General features: G+C 43.7%; 1 protein-coding gene, 1 long non-coding RNA gene and 1 pseudogene across 5 annotated transcripts in view; all 3 read left to right on the forward strand.

Moving 5' to 3' along the window:
* The window catches only part of LOC309327599 (E3 ubiquitin-protein ligase TRIM39 pseudogene), a 47073-nt pseudogene that overhangs the window by 18045 nt on the left and 2041 nt on the right, over window positions 1-26987 (forward strand). The window contains exon 4 of the transcript XR_014161588.1: window positions 26916-26942. The product of XR_014161588.1 is annotated as an E3 ubiquitin-protein ligase TRIM39 pseudogene (transcript). The remainder of the gene's footprint in view (window positions 1-26915; window positions 26943-26987) is intronic.
* Window positions 1-26987, forward strand: part of LOC309327596 (uncharacterized protein) — a 63100-nt gene that overhangs the window by 13166 nt on the left and 22947 nt on the right. The window contains exons 3-5 of one of the 3 annotated variants that reach the window (XM_081836922.1): window positions 1701-1991; window positions 3498-3581; window positions 4189-4255. The exons of the other annotated variants lie outside the window; for them this stretch is intronic. Of the exons in view, the coding sequence (XP_081693048.1) occupies window positions 1701-1991; window positions 3498-3581; window positions 4189-4255 (442 nt within the window). The remainder of the gene's footprint in view (window positions 1-1700; window positions 1992-3497; window positions 3582-4188; window positions 4256-26987) is intronic. 3 annotated transcript variants of the gene reach the window in all.
* Window positions 20235-21727, forward strand: LOC309327601. Its single transcript, XR_014150590.1, has 3 exons — window positions 20235-20267; window positions 20964-21062; window positions 21695-21727. It is a non-coding gene; the product is annotated as an uncharacterized lncRNA (long non-coding RNA).

The following is a 26987-nucleotide window of genomic DNA, read 5'->3' on the forward strand; positions in this document are numbered from 1 at the left end:
TCCTCCTACCCGAGATCACTGAGATCGGTTGTCCCAACGCATCCCCCCCTGTGGAACATGCCGCAGCCATTTTGTTGGCTGGGACCCACTCCCCGGCAGCCCTGACCCCTCCCCTTAAAAACAAAATAAGGCATTAAAACAATGAAAACAAAACAAAAAAGAAACCCCAAAAAACAATACAAATAAAAAACTGTAAAAATTACAATCCATCAAAATCAAACAAATTCCCAACTAAACATCCATCCCACCCCCACCCCACCCCTGCATATACAATAATAATAATCACAATAATAATAATAATAAAGAAATAAAAAGGAAAATTTTAAAACATTGCTCTGCCCTTGTGTTTACTTGTTAAAACATATTATAAACCTATCACATGGATGTTATTGCTGGTGTTCTGCTTGCAAAGCACTGGTGTTTGGGTGATGACAAAGATTCAGAGCTTTGCATTTCTACAGGTAAGTTTGAGACTGTGCAAGACTGTATACACTAGTATGTGCAGGATTGCAGAGAATGGTGTGTGTGTTCCTCTACTCGAACCAAATGTTTAATGTTAAATTTCAGGATGCGGGTGGTGCTGTGGGTTAAACCACGGAGCCTAGGGCTTCCCGATCAGAAGCTTGGTGGTTTGAATCCCTGCGACGGGGTGAGCTCCCATTGCTCGGTCCCTGCTCCTGCCATCCTAGCAGTTTGAAAGCACGTCAAAGTGCAAGTAGATAAATAGGTACCGCTCTGGCGGGAAGGTAAACAGTGTTTCTGTGTGCTGCTCTGGTTCTCCAGAAGAGGCTTAGTCATGCTAGCCACATGACCCGGAAGCTGTACGCCGGCTGCCTCGGCCAATAAAGCGAGATGAGTGCCACAACCCCAGAGTCGGCCACGACGGGACCTTATGGTCAGGGGTCCCTTTACCCTTTGCCTTTTTAAATGTTCATTATCAAAGAAGGTCAGGGCTGTTTCATTTCATCATCATGCTTTTAGAAAACATGGGATGTAGAGGCTGCCACCCACACTTTCTCAGCTCACCAACACCACTAGCTCTCCATCCCCTACAGCTGGCTAACTCCTCCTCCATTTACACCTCACTCACCCCCTTGCCTATCCCCTCATAACTTGCCCAAACCTCCCCTTTAAACTTGGCTGAACCCTCCTTCCCTCACATTCTGACCACTTACTAAAGCTATTCTGACTTTCTCTCACATCCTACACTGCCTGCTTTTAAATGAGGCCAGGAGGAGCTTTAAAGAGCAAAACCACTCTCTAAAGTGTCTCCCATCCTCCTTTAAGCAGCTCATGTGGGCTGGAGCTAGAGAGTTGCTGCATCATAAAATACTCACCCTATTGGAAACTTGATATATGATTGCCTCATAAGATACTTTTTCTTACCTAACTATTTACAATCCCAAATTTCTAAATAAAAATGGAGGTGGCATTAAAATACTTTAAATATATAAAACAGAGTAGAACACTGGCATGCCACTTTCCCCCAAAAGAAATAGTTAAAGGCAGAATACAACAATTATGGGGCGGGGGGGGGGGGACAGTGCTTAAAAAGAAATACAGTAAGACAAAAATAAAGGTTGTAAAGCAATCTAATTCCACATGATTACTCAAATGTTCACTCTCTATTGAAAAAACAATGTCACTTACTCTCTGTATTCATTTATGCTCTTTCTTTATTTCTTCCGTTTGTTCTCTAGGTGAACTTCCTGCTCCTGATTTATTCTTGAATGCAACTTTGGTTCATGAAGGGGAAATTATCATAGCACTATGTGTGGCTTCATCAGAGGTTGTGCCGACCAGATTTTTTTCCTGTAAAGATGGGGCTCCTATTTTATTCAAGAAAGCAACATCTCAAAATGCTCGATACATCGTATATGCATTGCCGAAGAATGCTGGCCAATATTCCTGTGGTTACCAGGAGAAGGATGCAAAGAACCAAGAGATGACATCTGCCCTCAGTGTTGCTCAGAATGTGATTGTCCAGCCAGGTAAGGCTGTAGAAATGATCAGATTAGGAAGGGACCTGCAAGAGAATGTTGCATGGTGGGAAAGTCCTGTTCAGAGTTCCAGCTAGCCAGCCGTGACATATTCCAGCACAGTCCATTTCATTCCCCACCCATTTGGTTTCTATTCTTCTACCACAACAGTTACTCATAGCCACAGAGCATGTTCAGTCTTCTCTGGAGCACACTCATATATTTATCTAAACGAAAGTAGGTGCTGTTCTGCATCTATGCAACAGATGTTGTAGGATCTGGCCAATAGAATGGGATGATGAGCCATGCTTTTCTGATATTGTCCATTTTTTTCCTGCCCAGGTTGTTATGATTCCAATGGTAAGTAAGCAGCATTAGTGCGTAAAAATACTTATTTGATTGATTGACTGTTTATTTGATTGTTTGCCATTTTAAATCTTAACACCAAAACAACATAATGCAGTTTATACTCAAACACAATCATGAAAATAAAACTTTTTTAATCATTTCCCAACAGAGACCATTAATGGCCTAAGACCACATTAATAGAATCTTTTTGTCATTGTAGAAAGTTTGATAGCACTCTTGATGTCATTGCCTGATTTTTTCCTTTTTGACCAGTGATTGCCATCAATCGAGCCAGTTCGGTATACAGAGAAAAATGGCTAAATATTTTATTTATTCAAAAGATATGAGGGAGCAGTACTGCCTGATTTAGTCTTGCCATATTTCAAAAAGCAAAATTCCTGACACCCCAGCCTCCCCCCAAAACAAACAAACAAAAAATAAATTTTTAAAAAAACATCTTCAAGAGCCGATTCTTCTTCTTCTAGCAGGGAAAGAAAGGGAGATTCCTTGTTGAGGGTTCTACCCCCTGCTTTGGGAGGGCCGGAATGAGGATGTAAGTTCCTTTGGACCTACTCTTGAACAAGTAGCCACAGACAGCCTGTTCCCTTTTAGCTGGGCTCCTCGCCTCCTGCTCTGTGTCCAGGAAAGGGGAGCAATTGTCCTCAAGGCAGCAGCTGTGGACGCTTTGAGAAGGTAACGCAGCGGCTCTTGAGGGGAGAAGAAGGCGGGAGCAGAATAACTGTCTATTTTTTTCCTCCCTGGAGGCTGGCAGGAGCTTGGGGCTGCTCTCGCCCTTTTCCCACCGCCGTCCATGCTCCTCTACTCCTCAGTTGGGGATGCTGCATGTGGGGAGGTGGGGGGGCACAAGCACGCTTTGGGTCTCCCACATGGGGGGGGGGGTCATTCCTTCCACTGCTCAATAGGCGAAAATGGGTGGGGGGACCCAGGTTGCCATATTTACCGTAAATTCCGGACATCTCTTAAAATTCAAAAAAAATTCCCAGGGCGCCATTTTAGGCATCTGATTTCCTTGCATATCTGGAATTTTCAAGACGTATGGCAAGCCTAGCCTGATTTAGGTGGGGCTAATTTTGGCTTTGTGAGGGAAACCAAATGAAGATTCCCTTTTCTTTTTTTATCTAATTCAGGTTATTCTTCTTTTTTTGGCAGGGCCAAATTGGGGAATTATATGTGGTGGTGTGGGTGGTGCCATTCTGGTGTTGGTACTTTTGATCTACCTTTTGGCCAAGAAAGGTGAGTGATGGTAACCTGAAGCAATGATAATCTACCACGGAAAGGGTTGATTTTTCAAGTATCAGCAAATCTGATAACTGTGTAGGGGTGAGGAAGAAATTCTGTTCCCATTTGAAGTGACCTTACCTAATTCACACTTACAGGAACAATATGTGAACTGAAACTCAGTTTTCCTTCAAAACACACACCTGCAATGCAAGTCTCCAACCAAATATGTTGGAGAGTAGTATCTGTGTGCATAGATTTGTGTGTGCATCGGTATGGGAGAAATTGTGTACAAACATGCATATGTTAGCAAAAAGAAAGTACAAAACTGAATTCTGTTAGGGAAAATAGTTTACATCCATTTGGACTACTGTACATTTAGAGGAGTGGCTTCAACTGACACTCGCCTTCATGGAACTGCCCCCTGCCTTTACAAAAACACCCCCCCAAAAGGCAATTTTTTGATTGACTAGCCTAAGATCCAGGACAAAGCACCGCCTTTCAGAAATTCCACCAGGATGTCAATTCTGCCTTTGAAATCCCGGTAAAGTTTGGGGAAATCCAGACCTATGCCAGCCCTAATTTATGACAGCTTATTTGCCTCTCTTCTTTTTTGTTTTAGTGCTGGGTCTTCAGAGATCTTCAAGGCAGGACAGAGCTAATACTGAACACATTCCTTACGATTACGTGTAAGATTTTCATTTCTTCATTCACTTAATTTGTATGCTGCTTTTCCACACAAAAAAAATCATGCTCAGAGCAGTTTAGAAACAAAGAAAATGGGAATATATTTCAAGCACTCCAAAAACAAGTTCATAGAAACATAGAAAATGGTCTTTTTTCATGCACTTTGTTCAGCTCTATTGTTGAGAATGTGTGAGGATTTTTGTTTCTTGTTTTTTTACACTTTCTCCTAAACTTTTTTCTGGTCTGCTCTTATCAGATTTAAAGCCTCATGTGACTAAACCAAGTTTAACAGTTTGGATCTCCTGCATTTTGTATCATTTATGGTTGTGTGAAGGAATGCAGATCTCATCCTTCTCAGAAAAGGCTTTCTGCCTACAGAACCAGTAAATATGCAGCATCACAAATGCATTTGCCTCTTGTTTTTCTTAGGGAAGGAACTGCAGTCAAGGACAACAGCAGAAACCTGATCTCTGAAGAAGTTCAATGTAAGATAATTCCTTCCTCCCTTTGGACTGAGGGTCATGAAAACCACAGTTGCATCATGAATCATGCCACAAGTCTAGCACACAATCAGAGGATCTACAGAATGTTTAGCAGCTTTATCGTTTGTGGTCTGAATAGTTAAGCTTGCAGACTTTGCGACTGTGGAAAAATGCTCTAAAAACGAGTATATACATGTTTCTGCTGAACAACTAGGAAGAGAGTAAATGCACTTCACTTAATCTTGTGACCGTAATGTGTGTTTGAAATATCTAAAATGAAGGATTAAGAACTTTGAATTCAGGTGTAACTTTTTAGTATTGCTACACAATCCCTTGGAGGTTTCTTTGTGAAAGGCAGAATTTAGTTTTAGAATACAAATATTATGTTCTGGAACATGAAAACCACAAAATTAATAAAGTTTTAAAAATCCTTTAACTCTCCAAACCTAATGGAAGGTACAGTGGTTTTATTTTGTTATGCAGCTGCATTCCAATGACCTCAGATGTAAACCCTTATGTCTCTGGGAGAAACTAGATTTTTCTGCAGTTAAGTGAAGCTTCTGGTTCATGCCTGCCTACAAAATTTGTAACACATTATTTGGTAGAATGGGCTTATTTATAGAAGTTGTGGGCTGTGGGAGAGAATGCTCTCGCTGTGGTTCCTCACCTACATGACACATTCAACAAGCACGGATGCCCACATAGCTGTTTTGGAAGGCTTCTCTCAATGTAGCCTTACCAGAATGGTTGAATTTGATTGTGACTCACATTTCCAGAGAGCTATTTTTGCAGGCCTGTATTATACAACTGTTTCTGTTGCCTCCCTGACCTCTTAGTCAGATGCATTCTCAGGATAGCTCTTCCGTCCAGACACTGTTTTTGTTGTTGTTGTATCAACAACAATCAAAATAATACATCTTAATTGACTTCCTTCCAATTCCCCCTCCTGGTTCCATTATTTTATACTTATTTATACAAGTCCACAAAATCTTATACTCTTACCTATCCATTTTTAAAAAACATATTCATGTTATTAGAAGTGAACTTTAAAAGTTCAACTAATGTGAAAACCTATACACAAAGCTCAGAACATTTTGCTTTAAACATTTCCCTTATTTAAAAAAAAGAAGAAGAACCATCCAGACACTGTTGGATTATTACTCATCAGACCCTGCCGAAATGCCTGTCCTGACCCTCACTGTTGGATGAAGAACTCAAACTTTCTTTTCTGTCAAACCCTTTAATGCATAGACCTGGGTGGTACCCAGGCAAACAAGAGTAAAGGTACAGCAGTGAATTATATGGCTAAGTGTGAGCTGAGACATTGATCCAAGGAGCAACACACACCCTGCCTCTTCCTTTTGAAGAGTAGGGCAAAACCAAGTCTTGACATAGCAAATGAGAGGTGTTTCTGCTCTGGAAAAGCAAATTGGCACTTTGGTGAGTGAATGGGGCCTGTGAGGTGTGTTTGTGTCAGTGCTGACTGATTCTCAGGCACCTTCCCCTGGAGAAGAAGCTCATTACTAGCAGGAGGTGTCAGTGATGGCAATGGCCCTTCAGGAGCTGCGTGGGCATTGTTCTCTTTGAAGCAAATGATGGAGCCTGATGATCAGGGATGAACCACTCCTAAAAAAAAAGACACACACACACACACACACACACACACACACACACACGTACACATACTTATACACATCCTTGAAATTTTACTGTGTGACTAGACTAACTTTGAATTTGTTTTCAGAGGACTCCTCCAAACAGCAGTGAGTAAAATGTCACAGCCAAATCTGGGGTGATCTGTCTTAGTGCAGTAGACCTTATTCAATTCTGACTCTGTCTACTTTAGACTCTGTCTAGTTTAGTGCATTCCCCAGGGCTGTTCAGGGGTAGGTGGCTGTCTGGTACACTTGCTCCAGGACTCGGAGGGCTAAGCTAGCTGGGGGACCCTTCCAGGGACCTGCTGGACTTACACTGTCATGCCAAAAACTTTATTCTAACAAAACTCCCTCCCTGGTCCTCAGACAAGCTCTGCATTGGCCTGGTGTTACCAGTAGGCTATTGTAGTTTGCCCCACTCACCCCCCCCCTATGTACCAAAGACCCTGGAATACTGTGTAAAACTACAAATATATTCCAGAAATTCTTTGGGTAGGTTACCAGTTTTTTCTTTCCATAACAACAATTGGCCCCAAATTACTTCTGTCAGAAAGCCAATATCAGTAGGTAACTGTTTTTTCTTTCTTTCTTTTTTTCAAATTTCCAAGCCATCACCATCTGGAAATATAGAAACAACAGCCTATGCAACTATTACTCCATTGTACATGCAACCTGCCTGAGAGACCTCAAACATTTCACATGCCGATGCTGCATCCTCACAATGCATGACAATTTATGGGAATTGATGATCTGGAGGAAGTTTGAAAGTGGGATTTGGAAGCTTTACAGTCCCCAGAAGATCTGAGAAGACTTCCATCAGACTTTTTTTGTTTATTATTTTATTTACTCTTTTCCTGCCTGTAACCATGCAAGGAACCTTTTTTTGGTTTCCCACTGTTATGCACACTTAACCTTCAAATCCTACCATATCCTTCTGGTTGTGTCTGATTGCAGTTTCATTGGTAATGTCAAATGGTAAATGATGTAACCACAGGTATATGGAATTATGAAAGTGATGTTCATTCTGTTGTGTTACTTATGGTACGCTTGTCTGTTCACCACAATAAAAATACCTGGGAATTCTGCTTGCTGACATCCTAGGCCTATAAATATGGATATCATAGTAAGCATAGAAATCGTGGCAAATGTATTTTGCCTGTTGGTTTGTTATATAGGAAGATGAAGTGATCAATTTCTCCTTCACGCATGAGAATGTTGGAGATTATCCTATATTCCAAATTAGCATTGCAGTCCAAGCCCAGGATATTTCCAGATAAGAGAGTTTAGAGAGCCTTCTAGGCAGTTGTGGCTGCCCTGTGTAACACCTTCCCATCAGATATGAAGGAAATATTCAACTTTCTGACTTTTAGAAGACATTTGAAGGCAGTCCTATATAGGGAAGTTTTAAATGTTTGATGTCGTATCATGTTTTAATTTGTTGGAAGCCACCCAGAGTGGCTGGGGTAACTCAGATGGGTGGCATATAAATATATTATTACTGTTGTTATTATTATTAGATTTTCCCAGGGCTGAGCCAGGGCAATGCTGGTTAAGTTCCCTGTGCTGGTTGAGCTGGAGATATATATCAGCATAAATCCCCACTGGTGAAACAAAAGCCAGTGTAAGAGTAAAAAGGGGGTGGTAGGAACATGATGGGGCAAGGCAAGGCATACTCTTATTCCAAATGCAATCTAGCATGATCATGTGACTTAGGGCCTAATTCTCAAAACCTGGGCCCACACTCACCTGCCAGTTCAGGGTTAGGGGTTACAGACAGCAACAAATGTGGTTGCCCCTGTTTCAAATGTTTAGACTCATGAAGTTTGAAATTCAAATCCAAGACAACAACAATGATAATACTTTAGCAAGCCGTATAGGAAATGAGTCCATTCTTATTCTCATATAATGTGGTTCTAGTAATTATACACACACACCAACAATATCCAACTAGTCCACAAGTCACATATATATTGCAGCTACACATAGTAAATCTTACATAAGCACATTATCTGGATTTCACCAGCTGTTTAGCTGAAAGCCTTGTTAGTTACTGGCTGCGCTGCATGTCATGTTACCATTGAGCAAAGGTGAAGAAAATAAAAGCTTTGAAGGAAACTTTGAGAACCATGTATCTGAAAGCTGGACAGTGAAAGGGGAGTTACTAGAAAGTCTTACACCACAACAAAAGACAGTGTGTGTTTAGAAGCAGAGATTTAAATATACTGGTAAACTATAAGAGAGTGGCACAGCTAAATCTGTCATATGGATATCAGCCTTCTCAAACCTGATACCCATCAGAAGATGTTGGACTCTGAATTCTAACCAGTGGAGAGAGCCAATAGGCTTCTCCACCAGCAGGAGACTACTGTAAGAGGTATCCATCAGTGGATCTCATTGGGGGCAGCAGAGCCATCTTGTGAAGCCACCGCTTACCAGTTCAAGGGCTCAGGTGGTGTTCTACCTTGTAAACAGCAAGTACACCTTGGGCTGCGCTAACATTTCCATTATACCTGCTCTAAATAATCCTTGGTGGTGGCACAATGAGACATACCTCCAGAAGGAAAGCCCATGAGAACTTGACATTGTGTGCTCTTGACAGATGCCATTTCTCAATCTCAGGATCTAAGAGTAAATGTAGTTGTGTACATCATATGTCTGTAGATGTGTCATGAAGGCTCCCAACATTAACCCGGTCACATAGGAATCCCTTGCAGATGACCGCAGTGCCTGGAGACAGCAGGTTGTGCATCCACAGCAGTGACCAGAGGAGGAATAACTGCTAAGAGGAGCACAGAGAGAATAAATGCCATGGAGCCTCTACAGCAGCACAACCGCAGGAAGCAGAAGTAGGGTAGAAGTAGTTTTGTAGCAAGCAAAGCAATAAACAGGGCTAAGCTGGTCTATTGTGATTTAGAATGAATGAGCTGTGTGCCTTCATACGCTGCTGAATCTCCTTTAACGCTAATAGTATAAACAAATCAGGAAAAGAGGGCATCAGTTTGCATGTTCTGATTTATACATTACATGTGGATGCAAATTTAGAAATAATTGCTATATTTTAAATAGAAATTCAACACAGCTCATCATAGAACGGACGTCCGTGACCAGGAGACTTTCGGACTGTTGTCCTGAGGCTAATTGTTGCTGCAGTACTTCAAGGTCTCTGTTCTCCCTTCTTAAGGTTATCTTTAAACCAGACTTGGGGTAGAGAGCCGTTCATATAGGACTGTCTTTTCAAATGAAGCACTGTAGTCAATGTATTAGCTCTACAAGTATCAGTGGAGCATAGAGTTTACATAGGACACTCCTTTATCCTTCAGAGGCAGGTGCTGAATGTCACAGCCATTAACTGTAGAGCAGATTTTTGCAGTTACTTATCTTGATGCGGAGCAGGAAAATGAAAGTAAATAACTCCTGTAACAAAGGTCTGCCAGAAGCGGGAGCAAGGTACAGGAACTGACGAACGAATCTCACTGTTTGCTAAAAGGTAAGAAAAAATATTTCCAGAATTATATTTAATTCTTTTAGTTATTGGAATGTGTTTGTTTAATGATGAATTGGTGGCCAGGTGAAAGGAGCAAGGCTTTTCCTTTGCTTCCATTCAGGATATATATAGGATTAGTTTACCTTTGTGTAGAAACTTTCAAGTCACGTTTGCAAATATACTTGTGATAAAAATTTCCATGCAAAATGTAAGTTTACAAATAGAAATGTGTGTGTTTGATAGAAAGAAGAATAAAAGCGACTTGCTCCTTTATGCAGAAATCCTTCCTAGCCACGCAAGCCTGAATACTGGTGGCTGCTTCTTTCATTTGTATGGGACATGAAATGGCTGCTTCTTTGCCACTCCCATTTTACTCTAGCAAGTGATATTTATTCCTTGGTCACAGAGTCAGCTCTGCCATGGGACGTCTTAGACTTTTTTGTACCAAGTTCCTGGAACTCTGAGTAGCACAACCACAGGAAAACATGTGTCCCTGGTATCAGTTGCCACAGCAGCTGCTGTAACTTTCCAACAGTTTGACCTCACCATTGAAAGCACACTCTTCCATGTGGATGCCAATCACATCAAATTATTGAGAAGAAAGAAACCATAGCTGAGTAGAAATAGATTTGTAGCAAGCAAGGCAATAAACAGGGCTAAGCTGCACATTCACTGCATTAATTCAGATTGCCTGGTCTATCGTGATTTAGAATGAATGAGCGGTGTGCCTGCATACGCTGCTGAATCTCCTCCTTTAACATTAGTAGCATAAACAAATCAGGAAAAGAGAGACGTGACCAGGAGACTTGTGTGACTGTCGGGCTGTTGTCCTGAGGCTAATTGTTGCTGCAGTACTTCAAGGTCTCTGTTCTCCCTTCTTAAGGTTATCTTTAAACCAGAGTTGGGATAGAGAGCCATTCATATAGGACTGTCCTTTCAAATGAAGCCCTGTCATCACTTGCATTACCTCTACATGTATCTGTGGAGCTTAGTGTTTGCATGGGACACTCCTCTATCCTTTGGAGGCAGGTGCTGAATGTCACAGGGCCATTAACCATAGAGCAAATTGTTGGCAGTTACTTATCTTGATGCAGAGCAGGAAAATCAAAGTAAATAATTAACGTAACACCGATCCACCTGAAGCGGGAGGAAGGTACAGTAAATGACGAACAAATCTCAGTTTGCTAAGAAGGTAAGAAAAAATTGCATTTCATTCTTTTAGTTATTGGAATGTGTTTGTTTAATTATGAATTGGTGGTCAGGTGAAAGGAGCAAGGCTTTTCGCTTGCTTCCATTCAGGATATATACAGAATTAGTTTATCTTCGTGTAGAAACTTTCAAGCCACATTTGCAAATATACTTGTGATAGTGAATTTCAGGGGCTTCTATGCAAAATGTAAGTTTACAAATATAAATTTGTGTTTGTGTGTGTGTGTGTGTGTGTTTGAGAGAAGGAAGGATGAAGGCAACATGCTCCTTTATGCAGAGATCCTTCCTAGCCACACAATCCTGAATGCTCGTCATTGCTTCTTTCATTTGTAATGGACATAAAATGGCTGCTCCTTTGCCACTCCCATTTGCCACTAGCAAGTGATATTTATCCCTTGGCACACAGAGTTAGCTCTGCCATGGTACGTCACAGGCTTTTTTCCTTCATGTTCCTGGTCTTCTCAGTTGGGGATGACATTGACCATCTCTCAACTTGAAGGGTTTGTCCTGCTTTTCAAGCTCTTTAGTTAAATATGGATCTCCCACATAGTCATTCATTTCAGTACATATGTATTACCAGCCAATTCTAGACCCTTTCTACAAAACCTGTTTTTCACTTTAGAGGATGCAGTTTCCCATTATGGGAATATTTCTTATACCTCAATATGTTGTGTTGTGAAAAGCTCTGTATCAACATTTACATGGGGAAAGTGGATTAGTGAGTGGTGTAGGACAGAAATGCAGTTACTGTGACATGCACACATCGTGCTGCACAACACAATTTACCTGCAACTTTTTAAATTTAGTATTGTGGTTTAACAATATTGGAGCAGTGTATTCGATTATCTGAAATGCTGACAAGATGTGTGTGTGTGTGTGTGTGTGTGTGTGTGTGTGTGGAAAACATAATCTGTCTACTTGCAATAGAGACATATAGTTTTTGAAAAATATATACCGTATTTTTTGCTTTATAAGACTCATTTTTTCCCTTTTAAAAAGTACGGGGAAATGTGTGTGCATCTTATGGAGCGAATGCAGGCTGCGCAGCTATCCCAGAAGCCAGAACAGCAAGAGAGAGTGTTGCTTTCACTGTGCAGCGATCCCTCTTGCTGTTCTGGCTTCTGAGATTGAGAATATTTTTTTTCTTGTTTTCCTCCTCCAAAAACTAGGTGCGTCTTGTGGTCTGGTGCATCTTATAGAGCAAAAAATACGGTATATATAACTATATATGCAATACATTTCTTTTATCAGATCTAAACTGAAATAGTGTAAGAACATAAAACGTATTATATAAAAACAAAAGTAAAATCCTACACATGCCTCATTTTCAGATAAGTTTGCCTTATATGATTTTGCAAATTTTTTTGCAGATAAAATCGCTCAGATTCGGGAAGAAGTAGACTCCACCGTGGGAGCAGGGCCAGGGCAGGAGAGTGCTAGAGTCCTGTCTGGTCAAGTTGTGTGGGATCAATTCCAATCTGTTACCTCCGAGGATGTGGACAGGCTGCTTGGACGAGTGAAGCCAACCACCTGTCTCCTGGATCCTTGCCCATCCTGGCTTATAAAAGCTAGCCGGGAAGGATTGGGCGATGGGCTTCGTGGGGTGGTGAATGCTTCCCTCCGTGAGGGAGCCTTCCCAGACCCGCTGAAAGAGGCGGTTATTAAACCGCTTCTTAAAAAACCATCTTTAGATGCGGCCACGATGGCCAATTATCGCCCAGTCTCAAACCTTCCATTCTTGGGCAAGGTGATTGAGCGAGTGGTTGCTGAACAACTCCAGGCACGCCTGGAAGAAGCGGACCATTTGGATCCCTTCCAGTCGGGATTCAGGCCTCATCATGGGACTGAAACTGCCTTGGTCGCACTGGTTGATGATCTCCGGCGGGCTAGGGACAAAGGTGAGAGCTGTTTCCTAGTTCTGCTGGATCTCTCAGCGGCGTTTGATACCATCGACCATGACATCCTTCTGGACCGTCTTGAGGGGCTGGGAGCTGGGGGCACTGTCATACAGTGGTTTCGCTCCTTCCTCCTGGGCCGTGTTCAGAAAGTGGTGGTGGGGGATGAGTGTTCAGACCCCTGGGCTCTCACTTGTGGGGTGCCCCAGGGTTCTGTCCTCTCCCCCATGCTTTTCAACATTTACATGCAGCCACTGGGAGAGATCATCAGGAGGTTTGGGCTGGGTGTTCATCAGTATGCAGATGATACCCAGCTCTACCTCTCTTTCAAATCAGAACCAGTGAAGGCGGTGAAGGTCCTGTGTGAGTGTCTGGAGGCGGTTGGAGGATGGATGGCGGCTAACAGATTGAGGTTGAATCCTGACAAGACAGAAGTACTGTTTTTGGGGGACAGGAGGCGGGCAGGTGTGGAGGATTCCCTGGTCCTGAATGGGGTAACTGTGCCCCTGAAGGACCAGGTGCGCAGCCTGGGAGTCATTTTGGACTCACAGCTGTCCATGGAGGCACAGGTCAAATCTGTATCCAGGGCAGCTGTTTACCAGCTCCATCTGGTACGTAGGCTGAGACCCTATCTGCCTGCAGACTGTCTCGCCAGAGTGGTACATGCTCTGGTTATCTCCCGCTTGGACTACTGCAATGCGCTCTACGTGGGGCTACCTTTGAAGGTGACCCGGAAACTACAACTAATCCAGAATGCGGCAGCTAGACTGGTGACTGGGAGTGGCCGCCGAGACCATATAACACCGGTCTTGAAAGACCTACATTGGCTCCCAGTACGTTTCCGAGCACAATTCAAAGTGTTGGTGCTGACCTTTAAAGCCCTAAATGGCCTCGGTCCAGTATATCTGAAGGAGCGTCTCCTCCCCCATCGTTCTGCCCGGACACTGAGGTCCAGCTCCGAGGGCCTTCTGGCGGTTCCCTCACTGCGAGAGGCCAAGTTACAGGGAACCAGGCAGAGGGCCTTCTCGGTAGTGGCGCCCGCCCTGTGGAATGCCCTCCCATCAGATGTCAAAGCGATAAACAACTACCTGACATTCAGAAGACATCTGAAGGCAGCCCTGTTCAGGGAAGTTTTTAATATGTGACTGTGATGGGATAATGAGCTGCTTGTGCGTAAAAGCTTGATCCCTCTGGGGTTTGGCTGGTCACCCAAACCTAGGCACTAACGGAGCCCCTAAAGCATGACTCCGTCAGTCGCTGGTAGAATCTGACAGTGGGCGTCTACGGAACTTACTCCAACATAAAAGTTGTTTGACGGACATGCGCCTTCGTGACTCTCTGCGTGACAGTTTCCGGCGAAGGGTGGGAGTTCCTAACGGGGGTCTTGTTACCTCTTCACTATTCTCACTAGAAGTATCCCAGAGCCTCTCCTCCGATTCCCCTTCCGCTGGAACTCCAGCTCTCCCCCTACTGGTTCCTTCTTCTGCTGTAGAGTCTCTCCTATTCTCCTGGAGCCTCTCCACCACCTGTCCCTCCGATGGCAGTTCCCTGACATCCACCTCCCCCCCAGGGCCCCCTTCACCCCCCGCCTCCTCTCCCACTGGCGGTGAGGGCGGAAAGCCCCTGAAGGAACTCTCCTCGTCGTCCGAGGATTCAAACACTTCTAGCCACGGCGTACCGTCTCTCTCCTTGTCTTCCTCTTCTTCATCGGAGTCGGCTTCCTCACCCACCCCTGACTCTGGGAACCCTTCAAACTCCCCTTCCTCATCGGTGGTCCCAAAGTGTTCCCTTCTAAATCGTGCCACGGGTTGCGGTTTTTTTGGGAAACGCTGATGAAATGTTTCTATTAAAACCTCGTCCTTGACTAACTCTGCTGGTACCCAAGTGTTTTCCGACTCAACTTCCCCCTCCCATTCTACCAGATATTCCACCTGATTCCCCTTCCACCTGGAATCAATGATTCCTGCCACGTTCATGTCGCGTCCTCTCTCTTCTATCACGGGCGTTTGAGTGACCTCTCTCTCACGCTCCCCCCACTCACGTCGCTTTCGGTACGGCGACAGTAATGACCTGTGAAATACTGGGTGCAATTTCATGTGACTGGGCAGTCTGAGTTTGAATGCTACTGGGTTGACCTGCTGTATGACCTCAAAGGGTCCCAGTCTTTTGGGTCTCAATTTCTTACTCCCTCCCTTGAACGGTAGTCCTTGGGTGGATAGCCACACCCGGTTTCCCACCCTTATAGTTTCACCTTCCCTCCTATTTCTGTCTGCTTGCTTCTTATATTCTTCCTTGGCTTTCTCTAAGTTAAGTTGAAGCTGACGGTGGATCGCTTCCATCTCTTCAAAAAAGTGTTCCGCCGCCGGCACGCTCCACCTCTCCCCTCCTTCTCCTGGAAATGCCCGGGGATGACACCCATAATTTGCCAGAAAAGGACTCATCCCTGTGGACACGTTCTCCGCGTTGTTGTAGGCAAATTCTGCCAGAGGTAACTTATCTACCCAATCATTTTCTCTGTCTTTTACATAACACCTCAGGTATTGTTGTAAAATCCCGTTTGCCCTTTCCGCTTGCCCATTTGTTTCTGGGTGCCGGGCAGTTGAGAAATTGAGTTCCACGTGCAGTAAGCTCATAAGTTTCCTCCAGAACCTGGAAGTAAACTGTTTCCCTCTGTCGCTGACCACCCTCAAGGGGGCGCCATGCAACCTGAAAATATGCTCTACAAATAACTTGGCGGTTTCCTCCGCGGTGACCGCATGTGAACAGGCTATAAAATGACACATCTTAGTTAATAGATCTACCACCACCATGACAGCTGTTTTGCCCTTGGATTTTGGCAGGTCCGTCATAAAATCTATGGATACTGCCTCCCATGGCCTTTCTGATGTGGGTAAGGGTTGTAATAGCCCCGCTGGCGCCACCCTCTCCCCTTTCGCTCGCTGGCACCTGTTGCAACCCCTGACATATTCCCGTACGTCCTCCCTCACCTTGGGCCACCAAAACTCCCTGGTAACCAACCACATGGTTTTGTGCTGTCCAAAATGCCCCGCTGTGGGGCTGTCATGCAACTGCTTGAGTACTCTGCCCCTCAGTTCCCCATCGGGTATGTACAGTGCCCCTTTGTAATACAACGCCCCATTCTTTTCTTCAAACCCCCCTGTGTTCTCCTCTGTCCTCCTGAGTTCTCTGAGTTTCTCTTGGGCGTATTCATCATTCTCAGTACTCTCTATCAGTTCCCTCTGCCCCACCAATGCCGCCCCACACACCCAGCGGTCTTCAGGGATTACATGTCTTGCCTCAGGCGCTCCCTCCCCCTCTAAGTACTCAGGTTTCCTGGAAAGAGCGTCCGCCCTCACGTTCTCGGAGCCTGGCACGTAACGAATCTCAAAGTGGAATTTGGAGAACTCCTGGGCCCATCTCACTTGTCTCTGGTTCAGCACTCGGGCTGTTCTCCAGTATTCCAGATTTTTGTGGTCAGTTCAGACTTGAACCTTGTGCTGCGCTCCAATCAGCAAGTGCCGCCATCTCCGGAATGCTTCATGAATGGCGAGCAGTTCTCGGTCGTATACTGTGTAGTTCCTCTCGGATTTGTTCATCTTCCGCGAGAAGAACGCACACGGTCTCCATTCAGACGTATCTTTTCCCGGCTGGAGAAGCACGGCCCCCACCGCTCGGTCTGACGCGTCAGTCTCCACCCTCATTGGTTGTTGTAGATCTACGTGCAAAAGCTGCTCTTCCGACGCAAACGCCTGCTTTAAGTGTTCGAACGCCCGCTGCGCTTCTTCCGTCCAAACAAATTTTTTCTTGCTGCTAAGACAATCCGTGATGGGCGCTGTTAAATGGGCAAAGTTTTTGATGAACTTCCTATAGAAGTTTCCGAAGTCCAGGAATCTTTGCACGTCCTTCTTGGTCTTTGGTGTTTTCCATTCCAGTACCGCTTGAACCTTGCTGGGATCCATGGCCAATCCCTTATCAGACAACCGGTACCCCAGGAATTCCACCTCCCTGGTATGAAACTGACACTTCTCCAGTTTCACCCACAGCCGATTTTCTCGCAGTTTGCTCAGTACTTCTCTTACATCTCGCACATGCTGCTCCTCATTCTCTGAGTACACCAGGACGTCATCTAAGAACGCTACGCAGTTCTTGTAGAGCAGTGGCCCCAGGACGTGATTCATGAACGATTGAAAACAGGCCGAGCCCGCCTGTAGACCGAAGGGCATAACGAGGTACTCAAAGGCCCCCAAGGGGGTGAACATAGTGGTTTTCCACTCATCCCCCTTTCTCACACGTATCACGTTATATGCCCCTCTAAGGTCCAGCTTGGTAAAAATTTTCCCTTTTCTCACCCGTGTCAGAATGTCATCAATTCTAGGCATAGGGAAAGTCACTGGTTCTGACACTGCCCTGAAATCACACACAAGCCTGGGTTTACCCGTTTTTTTTTGTCCACAAAGAACACTGGGCTGCCCCCCCACCGCTCGTGACTCTCTGATGAAACCTCGCTTGAGGTTCTTGTCAATGAACTCCCTTAACTCCTGCATCTCACTGTCTGACATTGCATACAGCTTGCCCACTGGCAATTGTGCTCCTGGGAGTAAGGTAATTTGACAGTCAAAGGGTCTGTGCGGGGGCAGTTTATCTGCTTCCTTTTCGCTAAAGACGTCAATCAAGTCAGCGTATTGTGGTGGCACCTTCCCCTTGTCCCTCACTTCCATCCTTGCTAGAGTGGCCCTGGCCCCTGCCTGAGCCTCTCCCTCCTTGCAGTGTTCTAGGCAATGTGCTGATCCAAAGGAAACCACTCTCTGATGCCAGCCTACTAGCGGATCGTGTAGTGCCAGCCAGCTCATTCCCAAAATAATAGGAGCACCTCCCAAGGTGGCTACGTTAAACGCTATCAGTTCTGTGTGTCTTGCCACCCTCATTATCATTGGTACAGTCTGTTGGCTCACTTCTCCTCCCAACAGTTCCCTCCCATCAATCGTGGTAACCTGCAAAGGCTTACTTAATGGGACAGTCTGTATCTGGTGTTCAGCTGCAAACTCCTTACTCATGAAATTACAGGAGCTACCTGAATCCAATAGCGCTTTTATCTTTAGTGGGTGTCCGTTTGACAGTTCCAGCAACACCTCTATCACAAGCGCTGGTCTTGGAGGTTCCGGCGTGGGCACATTCACTACTCCCTGGCCTGGCTGCTGTGCCCTGATGTTGGCAGCCAGGCGTTGGCTTTTACTTGCTCCTTGATTTCTTCTTCCTCCTTCCCCCCAACAGTTCCCGCCATCCCTTGCCATTCCTTCCTTTGCGGACAAACTCTGGCAAAGTGACCTGGCTGTTGGCAGAGATAACGTCTCTTGGCGCTCTTTCCCTCCTTCTTCCGCCCCTCACTGGTGTTTGAAACTGCACGCGCGCGCGCTGTTCCAAGTTCCATCGGCTCTGCTGGCGGGAAAGGCTGCTCCGGAATCTCTGGAATGCGGAAGTCCTTCCAACGTTCCCCCTTTCCTTCCCGCTTTTCCAAAGCTCTGGCTTCCTGGCGCGCTCCTATGGACAGCACAGATTTAGTCAGCTGATCCATAGACTCCGCCCTAGGCGCCCGGGAAAGTTCATCTTTCACTGCCGGAGAGAGCCCTTCTTCAAACAGCATTTGAATAGGTTCACTCGCAAGGTCCCACCCCAGTCTATGAATCAGCATGGTGAACTCAGTCCAGTACTCACGTACAGATCGGCTCCCCTGTTTACACGCCATTAACTGCCTGCGCACCACCCCTTGCTCAATCTCGCTGGAAAACATCAAGTCCATGGCGCGAAAAAACTTCCTTGTGTCCTTTAAGATTTCATTATTGGCTGCCATCAGGGGCCTAACCCAGTCCTTCGCCCCTCCCTCTAGATGGCCAATCACGTACGCCACTCTAGAGTTCTCATCGGGGAAGTCATCAAACAGTAGATTGAGAGCATATTGCATCTCTGTCCTAAAGGCTTGATAGTTCCTGGGATCCCCCCCAAATTTCTGCACCAATCCAGGCACCTTTCTGGCAAGTGGGGTGGTTTTCCCCTTATCCGCATCTTGAGCCCTCCTCTCCTCGAGCCTCGCCGTTTGCAGCGCGAGCTGGACCTCCAACGCCCTGTACCTTTCTTCCAGGCTTGGACCTGCTCCAGCTCCAGCTCCTCCGGTTCCGGCTGGTTCGCTCATGATGCCCTTTTGTTGCACAAGCTGCTTTCAAAGACTGTCAGATTGCTGTGATGGGATAATGAGCTGCTTGTGCGTAAAAGCTTGATCCCTCTGGGGTTTGGCTGGTCACCCAAACCTAGGCACTAACGGAGCCCCTAAAGCATGACTCCGTCAGTCGCTGGTAGAATCTGACAGTGGGCGTCTACGGAACTTACTCCAACATAAAAGTTGTTTGACGGACATGCGCCTTCGTGACTCTCTGCGTGACAGTTTCCGGCGAAGGGTGGGAGTTCCTAACGGGGGTCTTGTTACCTCTTCACTATTCTCACTAGAAGTATCCCAGAGCCTCTCCTCCGATTCCCCTTCCGCTGGAACTCCAGCTCTCCCCCTACTGGTTCCTTCTTCTGCTGTAGAGTCTCTCCTATTCTCCTGGAGCCTCTCCACCACCTGTCCCTCCGATGGCAGTTCCCTGACAGTGACATTTTAGTGTATTTTTCATCTCTGTTGGAAGCCGCCCAGAGTGGCTGGGGAAACCCAACCAGATGGGCGGGGTACAAATAATAAATTATTATTATTATTATTATAGAAAACAGCTTTAGTTGACACATACATTCTGCTGGTGTGGTGAAATAAAGGTAAAGGTAAAGGTAAAGGTATAGTCCTATTCTTCAGATCTTTGATCCATGTGTTCTAGACAGGTTCTATGATACTTGGAGCAATGGAAAATGTGTACTGTAAGAACTGACTGTAATAAAGTATCATTCCTGGTGCAGAAACTCTAGACAGGTTCTATGATACTTGAAGCAATGGAAAATTAATATGTGGTGTTCTTCTTGTGCAGCAAAAGGAACAGAGCCCACCATTGCCTTGGTGGATTATAAAGGCTGGGGGATTGGCCTCACCTGCAGCTCCAACGGTTGGTACCCAAAGCCCAAGGCTCTCTGCCTGGACAGTGAAGGGAAAGTCTGAAGTAAACAGTCAGACACTATAATCACAAAGACCAAGGCAGGGAACTTCAGTGTTTCCAGTTCCATTACAACAGAATTAAGAGTTGACCATGAAGTCTCTTGCAATATCATCAATGAACTAGAGATGGAGAGTGAATCAAAAATCCTGATCTCTGGTGAGTAGCGGTGAAGCAAAAGTGCCAAGAGGTTAAAGGCTTTCAATGTGTTTTCAGTAGAAGTACTATAGGAAGAGAGAAGTTTGGGAAATTTATTTGATTTTGATGCGTCTGAAGTACACCATGTTCTTTGTTTGAACGGATTATCCAGATTATCTATGACAGTATAGTGGAACCTTGTATTACGTACCACCCTCCTTACGAATGCTTTGGGTTACGAGCTCTGCTAACCCGGAAGTAGATCCCCTTGTTGCGAACTTTGCCCCAGGATGTGCGCGGAAATCACACGCTGGTGGTGTGGCAGCAGTGGGAGGCGCCATTAGTGAAAGCGCGCCTCATGTTAAGAACAGTTTCGGGTTAAAAACAGACCTCCAGAACGGATCAAGTTCGTAACTGGAAGTACCACTGTAGTTCTGCTCAGCAGCATTTCATCAGTTATCATCTGGGGTAATGGCTGAAGTGTCTTCTGGCTTCTATCCCATATCCACTATTCAGCAGAGAGGCAGGCAGGTCACAGCTGAAGGCCCCCCGCCACCACAACATCAGATCAATCCCTCCCAAAATAGGAAGTTCAGGAGAGTTTGGGGCAATGAAGGTGAGTGGCAAAGGCAGACTCTGGTTAGGTTAGTTTTGCAACTTGAAATCTTCTTCAGGAGAAATATGTGGCTGTAACTGAGATTTTAATGTGTGTTTCAGATGCGCTTTATCCTACCACTTTCCCTTGGCTAGGACCCTTCCTAATAATTCTGTTGCTTTCCATCTGCCTTCTTCTTTGTGTTAAGCGCAAAAAGAGACGTAAGTATTTTAAATCTGTCATTTTCTTAATGTCATTTAACTGTAGATGTGAACTCTTACAGAAACCTTCTTTTTTGTACCTATGTTTATAAAAATGAGTGGTGTGTTTTTGGATACAGAGAAGAAATGCATACCAGTTAAATCAATACGTATTTACTACAGCCAGTAATAGCTCCTTAAACTGCCTTAAAATGAGCATAGTTTAAAAGCTGCTTCAGGCAATCAGAGTCACTTCCCCAATAGATAGTTGGGAAATTCAATGTGGTTTACATTTTAATGTGGATCTACCTGCTTTGGACTTAGCAAATCAAGATGGAAACCAAAATGCCAATTTATTGCATTTTGTAATTCATTTTTTCAACCAGAAATACATTAGAGGAAAGTGTACCCCAAAAATACACGTATTAGTGAAAATAATGCATCATATTAAAGGAAATTGCCTTCAAAATGTGTGTATTAGGAGAAATAAGGACTGAAATGTTGATGAATTTTCATGAAGAAAAAATGCAGGATCATGGCAAACTAAATTTAAGATTAAAAATGAAAAATGGAGAGAAACCAAAATTTGTAGATCTATCCATTGCTATTGGCAGGTCATGGAAATAAAGTAGAATTTGCTTGTCGTTTTTAAGGGGCATGACCCACAGACTAAGGCACAACAGCTGACCTGGTAAAGGCCAGACCCCAGGGACTTATACCAGGCTTCACTAATCAAGAACCTTCCTACCATCTGACAGTGACACATGCTGGTATTCCTCAGGTTCAAACCCAAGAGTCCTAGGCAAGAATAATCAGTGGTGTTCATTTCTGATTTTTGTTTTTTGTTTTTCATCCTCTATCCTTGGTGTAAAACTTTTACCTTGCTTATTTCCCCTTTTGGTCTTTAATCTTTATTTTTGGCAGAATTGGATGAAATTGTCAGGCATGTTATCCCCCCCCACCCCCAGTTCAGGGGGGGATGAATCCTTCCAAAATTAAAAAGAATATCTGCTGTAAAGTTTTTGCAAGAGTAGGCTTTCTGTTTGAAGTAGCAAACAAGAAGTCATATAAATTGCCTTGTTGTTTTACAGTCATATATGAAAACAGCATATATGAAAGAAGTACTTCTGGGAAAGAAATCTTCCAAATTATGGATAAATAGGTGCAGGGTTGTTTTGTGCTGGGTACAAACTAAATTAGAATGAATTTACTTCCCTAGTTTTGATAGAAGTGATTTTATTATGAGAATAGCACACATCATACAGGTATCCATAGGAAAGTAATCTGCATAATTGTAAAAGGAGGACAGAGGCTATAAAATTACGATGAATGGAGGATGGGCTGCTTCAGGCTAGTGTTCTGCTCAAATTAAACCAAGTATCTCAGGAACTGAATGAAAAGCTAGGTACATGTGTGCTAAGATATACTCTTTTTCATTTATTGTTGTAGAAACTGAGAAACGCACAAGAAAAGCAAGTGAGTATCCTTTGAATGAATAACTAGCCACAAAGTGTCTGTAGTCTTTGATAAACTGCAAGCTTCTTTCCTGCACTTATGTGAGCCATTCTTACCAGCTCCTTGATACACAACCAAAGCCCAGCAGCAGACTTGGGTTGGCACTGAGAGAGCCCGTGGGGTTTTCTCTCCCTTCCCGATCTCCAGATAGGCATTTGGGAGGAAGGGTGGATATATATTTCAAAATGAGTCTACGAACTGAAAATAGAGACAATGTACCTACTTTTATAACCCAAGAAAATCTTTAATAAAAATTATTTAAAAAATAGAAAATGAAATAAACAAATCCATGTTCCTAGTAGAATAAAGAGCATGGGGAACAGGCCCACCTATTGACTGCTAAACAAATAATAGCACAATACATTCTGATGAACTCCTGTTGCAATAACTTTGCTGGATGTTGTGCTGATGAATCCTTCATTGTTCTTGGGGCAGTGAAATAATTTAGTATAAGAGTTTATATGTAATAATAACAGTTTGCAATATATACATAGGAGGGACATGGCTGCAGTGGAGAAGGAGGAAATGAACCGCCAGCAGTGGGGAGCACCAGGGGGTGGATGCCTGGCAGTGACAAAGAACAAGGGGTCCATGTGTGTGTGTGTCAAGGGGAGCAGCACTGTGGGTTTTGCATCTAGCATGTACTTAAAGCAACATAGGACCTATATGGATTTTCAGTTGTGTAGCTTGTCCTCACATCTTAGTCACTCATTTCGTCTCATATGTTTTCCTAATTCTTCATTGTACTGCTTGAGAAAGTCTAATGCTGTGCTTCAGGATATTTCAGTGTCATCCATTGTTTCTATGATTTTTAAAATGTATCAATGACTCATACTTCGAAGGACCCGGTTTTGCAAAAAAGAAGGCAGAGGAATTGTTGTGCTTGGGAAGGGGGCTGGGGGCGAGCAGGCAATGATTCAGATGCACTTGATCCAATCTCCCCAGACCAACGTTGTGCGTCACAGTACACCTTCTGAACCCAAGTCCTCTCAGGCATTTTAGTGGTGATGAGGGAATTTCCCCTTGCCAATGAAAGGAACTTTTGTGGAGGGAATCGGATGGTGTACTGCACAGGACATATTATCCTCCCAGCTGAACTGCCTCTCTTGCTTCTGCTGCATATTGAAGACAAGCAAACCACAGGCCGGCTTGTTTTCTTCAGCTTTATGAATTCCCAAGTCCAGTCTGACTGAGGGCTTGTAGCTGTGCAGCTGCACACTCCTCATTTTGAGCCAGGCTGGGGCAAGGCTGAGGGAAGGAATAGGAGATTTACCTGTCCTTTGGGAGAAATGCTGCTCCCTTTCCTCTTCTGCACTTAGGCTCCTATGTAAAACACCTGCTTTAAAAAATAAAGTAATAATACCTTTCTGTATTTGTATTCTTGTTTTTCCAGAGAAATGTAAGAAATGTAAGGTGAATATCCTGATTGAGTTACTCTAATATTGTGCTTCATGATATTTCAGAAATAGATAGTCCTCCTCCACCTCTTCTTTTCTTCTTTTTATAAGTATGGCCAGAGAGTGTGTGGAGCTCCTGCCTCCATGCACATTGAATTCAATATAGCTAGACCTTCTCAGAGTACTGGGTTTTGAGGATGTACCTCTCTGCAGGGGAATTTTGCATGTTATATATGAGAGGCTACGGTGGTGGTGGGGGTTTGCATGAAAATATATGATTTTTTAAATGAAATACCATCAAGACCTGACATGCCCAGGGATATTGGTTTCTTATAAAAAGCTGCTAATAAAATATTTTAAGTGTGTTTTAAGTGCAATATCCAATGTGACGCTAGATGGCAATTGTGAGCCTTATGGAAAATTCAATGTATTTTTAAAAATGCTTTTAAAGTCATTTTTGGAACGCTTTTTATATGCGTGTAGATTCCACCAAAGTGTCTTTCCATAAATCCTGATATCTCACAGGCACCCTGATTTTGAATGGCTCCCAGTTCTCACAATGTATTGCTTTTAGTGCATTTCACTTTTTATTCCTGTGTGGAGGAAATGTAATTTTTTTCTTTTCTCTCCCTGCCCCCTCCTTTTCCAAATGAATTAAAGGCAATAAATGATAAGTCTTGCAAAATTGTTCAGGTTTGAACATGTAAATACAAATGACTTTCTCCATTTTGCCATCCAATGTGGTGGGAGGTATGTGTGTGTTGGGGGGGGGAAGCTTGGTCTGCTGGAACTTTGTGGATGCCCCAGAACTACGTGCCTAGTTTGGTTTTGTTCTGTGCAACAAATGCTGTGTCATTGCCAAGCAGTCATTCTTGGCCTTGACATAGTGATATTGTCATAACCTGCTGAGGAGAAATGGCAGCTAGTAGTGCTCTCTGTCTCTATAAATCAGAAAAGAAAAGTAATTCTTTCTTTGTTTTCTCCCCCCGCTTCTTTCGCAGATAAATTAGTAGCAGAGAATAGTAAGTTTTGCAAAATCTTTCCGTTCTTGAACATGCAGAATTCAAGTGACTTCCTCCATTTTGCCATCCCATATGTGTTTACTGAACAGCTTGGGTCTGCTAGAACTTTGAACATGCCCCAGAACTATATAATACCCTCCAACATTTCTCTGATGAAAATAGGGGCATCAAATGTCTAGTTTGGTTTTGATCTGTGCAATGAATATTGTGTCATTGCCAAACAGCCATACTTGGTCTTGACATGGCAGCTAGGAGTGTTCTGTGTCTCTATAAATCGGGGAAAAAAATGTAATTCTTTCTTTTTTTCTACCCCCCTCCCTGTGCAGATGAATTAAAGGAAAGGCTTGGTAAGTCTTCCAAAATCTTTCAGTTTTTGAACTTGCAGAATCCAAATGACTTCCTCCATTTTGCCATCCTATGGATGTGGGTGGGGTGGGAGGGTTACTGAGCAGCTTGGGTCTGCTAGAACTTTGAACATGCCCCAGAACTATATAATACCCTCCAACATTTCTCTGATGAAAATAGGGGCATAAAGTGTCTAGATTGGTTTTGATCTGTGCAATAAATGTTGTGGCATTGCCAAACAGCAATACTTGGTCTTGACATGGCAGCTAGGAGTGCTCTCCATCTCTATAAATCAGAGAAGAGATGCTTTTGACACCGAAGCCTCAAGAAAAAAGCACCGATGCAAGCAATGTACCCACTTAAAATATTTCTCCCTTTACCCTCCTCCCCGCAATCCCTTCCATTTTGACTCAACCTGAACCAAAGGTTCCCTTCCTCTGATGGAATGAATATCCTATTTATTATAAAATGCATATCCCATAGAGGTATCAAAGCATCTTACAACAATAAAATATACAATATACAAAATTCAAAACATAAATTAGACATTTGACAGAAGAAGACTTCCATCTGTGGAAGGGTCCTTTGGGTACAAATATTTGTTACTAATTCTAGATAACAAACTGATTTTCTTGGAATTTGTTTTTCTTTTTTAATTTTCTTTTGCAGAAACCTTGAAGATCGAAAAAGGCAAGTAGTCTAACATTTTGTATATGTATTGCAAAAATATATATTCCTGAATCATAAAAATACCACACGTGCCATAACCACTTCATTTCCCTGTTTCTTTGCACTTAGTCCAGGAATTAATCAAAAAGGGTGTGTTCCAAAGAGGAGACAATTTTCTTCAGATTTGGACATAAGGAGAATTTAGCAGCTGCTAAATTCCATTCCATTTCATATCATATCTGAAAAAGCTATCAGTGCTGCATTTTCCTCATCTTAGAAATATGTAATATTATGCTTTATAGTTGTGCCTGAGATGAGTAGATACTAACTTATGCTTTTAGAATATATATTTTTAATGAAATATTTATTATAATAGTTGTTTTGATTGTGGTCTTTTGACAAAGGGTAGTTTATTAAATCCACCCACCCACAATATCCATTTACATACAGGATCTTCCAGACCTTAGTTCATGGGGTGAAAAAGGTATGAAAACAGCTTCTTTGAGCATTTAATTAAACACGATCCGATTCCGCCAGGGTTCTCACACTAAAGCTTCCATGTATGTTCAGCTGAAAGCAGGTTAAAGCCCCCTTTAGACATTCACACTCATTGCATCAAGATCAGATAGGAGCCAATGAACATAAGGATGTGGGGCGTGGGGCTTACACATGCACCTCCTGACCCACCACACACTTTTACCACAGCGGAAGAAGGCTTGGGTCATACATAGCAAAGACCTATTGAAATCAAAAAGATGTAATTGAGTCGAAACTAAGTTAAACCCAACTGATTTCAAACAGTATGTTCTAAGCATTGTTAAATCTGGATCCAACCCATGGCATTGATTGATTAGGTTGTAGAATGAGTAGAAGTATCCATCATGTTCTTGTCAATGAAACCTTTATGTTCATTCCTTTATTCACAGAATTCTCAGATGCCCGCTTCTACAGAGGTGAGGAGAATGCAAAATCATGTGCAAACAGAATGGATATTGGAG

This window comes from Podarcis erhardii (assembly GCF_964252035.2).
Source record: "Podarcis erhardii genome assembly, chromosome: 13".
NCBI lineage: Eukaryota > Metazoa > Chordata > Lepidosauria > Squamata > Lacertidae > Podarcis > Podarcis erhardii.